Below are 4646 nucleotides of genomic sequence, written 5' to 3'. Positions count from 1 at the left end.
ATATCCTGTATATATATATATATATATATATATATATTGCATTGTTTTATATTGTAATATATTATAATTTTATTGGAATTACCTGTCATAGTTTTTTTATTCTATTATTTTCTGTATATGTGTACAGGTGTATATATATATATATATATATATATATATATGTGAGTGTGTGTGTGCGCGCATGTATAAAAATGTGTGTGTGTACTTGCCTTGGCAACTAACTGAAATAAACTGAAGTACTAAAATTACTAACACTAAAACTACAATAAAGCTATATAGAAATATTAAAAACTAAGAAAATCACAAAAAGCACAACAAAACTACTAGAACTAAAACTAAAAAAAAAGACTATAAAAGTATGTAAATAACACGAAAAAAAATGCTTTGCAATCTCTCTTGTAGTGTTGGTCAATATGATACTTTTTAGTGAATCTATATATATATATGTGTGTGTGTGTATATATATGAATACTTTCCGTACCCACTGTATATATATATATATATGTGAGTATGTGTGTGTGTGTGTGTGTGTGTATGTTTGTATAAATAATACAACAAATGATTAAAAATGATGTAATATATTTGAATTTAATTTTAAATAATAATCTAAGAATATTATCATACTTTCTGTATATGTGTATGGAAACATAAATTCATTAATATTATTGTTTTTGCTCTATACTATACAGTATGTGTAATATTACAAAAACATTAATACATTACACACAGTTTATACTATATAATGCTAATATAAAATAATCATCTTCAAACTAATTGCAGATCTCTTTAGAGAGAGAGAAAAAAGATTATTTTCAGGTTATTTTTTATTAATGTTCTGGGAGGCAATTAAAGAAAGGGAATGGAAGGATTTTTGATGATTCTTTTTAAAACGGTCCTCTAGATGGCAATAAAACACTGTTAAACGCCTCGCATGACACTGTAAGAGTCTCTGTCTGGTTTCAGGGAGAAGCTGGAGATCAACAGGTCGTATGTGAACGAGGTGGTGCAGCACATCAAGAGGGTGAAAGACTTTCTCATTTCTCATCATCAAAAACCAGAGCAAACATGACTCTTCACACTTCACAGTGTTTGTCTTCTCTATCACTAGCTGGAAGACGCGCAGACTAAAAGACACGAGAAGCTGGTAGAAACCCACAAGAGCATCCTGCAGCAGATATTAGACGAGAAACCCAAAGTAAGAGTTTACTGTGTTTTACTATGATAACAAATAAAAAGAGCCAAAACTATCAGCAGAGCGCCGGATCTCTAAATGTCATCTCAGCTGGAGTTTAATGTCACATAAATGAGCACAGCAGGTGATTATGATCACTGTTATTGTTATATGAGCAGAACTCGTCTCGTGAAAGCCAGTGTGGAGGCTTTCTAGGAAGTTTGACCGATGAGATTTGGAGTTTGTTGCATCATGACACTGTAGATCAATGCATTTTTTACAACCATCATCATTGATTTTCTGCAGCTGTCATTCACCAGCATGCTTTGTAACTTTAACACTGTAAAGCCTGACTGAGGAACAGTGAAAGTAAAGGAAACAAACGCTTGTCAAAAGATCCTGAGGATCAGATTTGAGACTCTAAAACATGATTGATGGAGAATCAAGTAAAGCTGAGCTGCTTCAGTCCAGTAAGTGTTCATCTGGAGATATTACTGCAGTTATTCTGACGTTTACTTTATCAAAATCAGTCAAGATTTGACACGAGAAGCTCCAGCTGAAGCTGGACGTTTGTACAATTACACTAAAATAGCTTTATAAATAACTCTATCAATCAGACGACAGAAGACGTGCAGTAGATTGTGTGCAACAGGTTTAACAGCAAGGTTTTGATCATTTAGAGGCCTCGGAAATCTGCATATGAAATATGATACAGTAGGCTTTATAGGGTTAATGCAAATTCACTCATCATTGAAAGACCTTCTGCAGGTTTTTAACAGCATGAGGGAACGATGACAGACTGTTCGTTCAGGGCTGACCCTTAAAATATTAAATACTTAACGCTTTAAATATTTCATAAGCTGTCAGGAGTATTTAAATATCTCAGATGCGAAGCTTCTGGAAAATTTCACTCTGATCATATGGCACATTTTTAGTGTTGCCCTTAATACAGAAACAGAGGAAATGTGCTTTTCAGTGTTCAGCATGGCAGTACAGATCTGATTCCCAATCAAATCTGAAATCTCTCCCAGTTGCCGCTTTCTTTTGATTGGCCTATGATCTGAATCATATTGCATGAAGTCAAGACTCCCTTCCTGCAAGCCCTGAGCTCTGTAAATGATGTGCCTTTGTGTTTTTTATTCAGATTCAGTGTTTTGTGTGAATAACAGGAATGATGTGGTGAAATCTCTACGCTGATGTGTTGATTTGTCATTCCTGAGCACTGGCGCTCTGAACGGCCTGGATTTGCCGCAGCATTAGTGAATATTGATCCATATCTGTCAATACTGTCCCGTGTCACTTTACTGTCCATGCCATCGACTCGGAGGGTCTGCTGCGGTCAGACAGACAGTTTATAATGCTGCATGACCATTAGTGCACTTTTACAATGATGATGTTTGCAGGAGTCTTTATTATTATTATTATTATTATTATTATTTTGTTCTTTCAATCTAATTTTTTCCTTGAAGTCCTCTAGTAATGTTAGTCTAGGATTTTTTTCAGGATGATTTTCCCCCTTTCTCTTTCTCTTCCAATTAAGCAGGCTGTTATTTGCTTTTTTCATTGACATTTCTGACTTTTATTATAAGTTTTTCATTTTTTCTTCAAGTCCTTTAATAATGTTAGTGATGGTTTTTTCACCAAATTTATTTTAAAAAATTATGATAAATTTATTTTAAATTTATGATAAATTTAAGTTTATTATTATATTACATTTAAATTGATCAAATGTATTAATACATTATTTGCAGGACCATTTTCCACCTTCTCTCTGACTCTTACAATTATTAAACAGATTTTAATTTGCTTTTTACATTTTTTGAGTTTTACAGCTTTTATTATTTATTCATTTATTTAAAAAAAAAATTGAAGTCTTCTAATAATGTTAGTCAAGGTTTGTTTTTGTTTTTTTGTTTTTTAACATCAAATTTATTTTAAATGTATGATAAATGTATAATAAATTTAAATGTATTATCTAATTATTTAAATTGCTATTTTTTTTCTGGACCATTTACCTCCCTCTCTCTGTCTCTTACAATTAAACAGGCTGCTATTTGCCTAATAAATGTGACTTTTCCACATTTATTATTTATTTATGTTTAATTTTTCTTTCCTTGAAGTCCTCTAATACTGTTAGTCAAGTTGTTTTTTTTTCACCAAAAACGGTCAAATTAATTTTTTCAGGATGTTTTCCACCCTCTGTCAGACTCTATTTGCTTTTTTCACAGACTTTTCTATATTTGATTATTTATGTCTTATTGTTGGTTAACCTCCTTATTACCTCACTTTGACTTTGTTTCTGAATATATAATAGGTTTCACTGATGTGTAAATGTGGCTGTTAAAGTTTGAAATGAAACATTTTTGCAGTTGAGTTTCAATAAATGCTCATTTTGGACTTGGAAGAAGTTTTGTTTTCCTAGTACACAAAACTATTGCTGTCAGTCAAAAAAGGAAGGATTTCGATTTTGAATGATGCACTAAAGGTCATTTTTGATTCCCTGTAGACTTGAACTGTAATATTTTGGCCTGTGTTTGCAGCTCCAGAATGACCTGGATCAGGAATACCAGGACAAATTCCGGCGGCTTCCACTGGAGATCCAGGAGTTTGTGCAGGAAAGCACCAAGAGAAAGACTGAGGACGGAGAGCAGGAGGTTCTGCCCTCTTCTTCCTCCACGCTGGAGAAACTAATGCAGAAGGGAGCACAGTCTGAAGACGACACAGAGGAGGAGAAGAAAGACTGATGCCAGAAACCTTCAGGATCTCTTCCCACTTCACTTTTATGTTCCTTCATTAACATATTAGAGATTTGTAAGGCTTGCGTTTACTACTGAGTTTGTGGATCCGAGTCACGGAGCGTCGCATCAGAAACACGGCTTCATGTCGCGCTGGGAGTTATGCATTTGTTTTACGTTGACTGTGGATACACACTAAGATTCAAGTCTGAATTATTTCTTGTGTTTTGTTGTTTTGCTTCTCATAATAATGAGTAAAAGTAAAAGTGTTTTAATGGAAGAGAACGCAGGTCATGACACTGCATTGAGATACTGTAGCCATCAATTATCTTTATCGGATGAATCTTACAAAAACATCCTGGACAGTTCAACCCAAAACAACAATCTGGGTCATATTTAACCCCAAAAATATATTTTGCTTAGAGATAAATTAGTCTGTTGCATTTTTAAATTTAAATTGTACTTAACGCTTATTTCAACCCTAAAATAGTTTTTTTTTTTTTTTCGCCAAAATGGTCACATTATATTTATTATTTAATTAATTAATACATTTTTTTATTTACTTTAAGTTCTCAATTTTTTTTCCCCCTGTCTGGGTCATATTTCACCCCAAAATATATTTTGCTTAAAGAAAAATAAATAAGATATGTGCATTTTTAAATTGGAATTAACCATATTTTACCTCTAAATTCTTTTTATTCAGCAAAATATATATATTTTTTGGATTATTGGGAGTTAAG

At 32.8% G+C, this 4646-nt stretch overlaps 1 protein-coding gene across 1 annotated transcript in view; it reads left to right on the top strand.

Annotated features, from left to right (window-relative positions):
• The window catches only part of LOC107678738 (1-phosphatidylinositol 4,5-bisphosphate phosphodiesterase beta-1-like), a 72401-nt gene extending 68063 nt beyond the window's left edge, over positions 1–4338 (top strand). The window contains exons 30-32 of the mRNA XM_016474115.1: positions 964–1021; positions 1109–1195; positions 3712–4338. Coding sequence (XP_016329601.1) covers positions 964–1021; positions 1109–1195; positions 3712–3915 — 349 coding nt within the window. The 3' untranslated portion in view covers positions 3916–4338. The remainder of the gene's footprint in view (positions 1–963; positions 1022–1108; positions 1196–3711) is intronic.
• The last annotated feature ends 308 nt before the right edge of the window (positions 4339–4646 follow it).

The sequence above is a fragment of the Sinocyclocheilus anshuiensis genome, unplaced genomic scaffold, assembly GCF_001515605.1.
Source record: "Sinocyclocheilus anshuiensis isolate Anshui unplaced genomic scaffold, SAMN03320099.WGS_v1.1 scaffold208, whole genome shotgun sequence".
Taxonomy (NCBI): domain Eukaryota; kingdom Metazoa; phylum Chordata; class Actinopteri; order Cypriniformes; family Cyprinidae; genus Sinocyclocheilus; species Sinocyclocheilus anshuiensis.
Note: the sequence above shows the minus strand (reverse complement) of the source record. Positions and strands in the feature narration are given on the sequence as shown.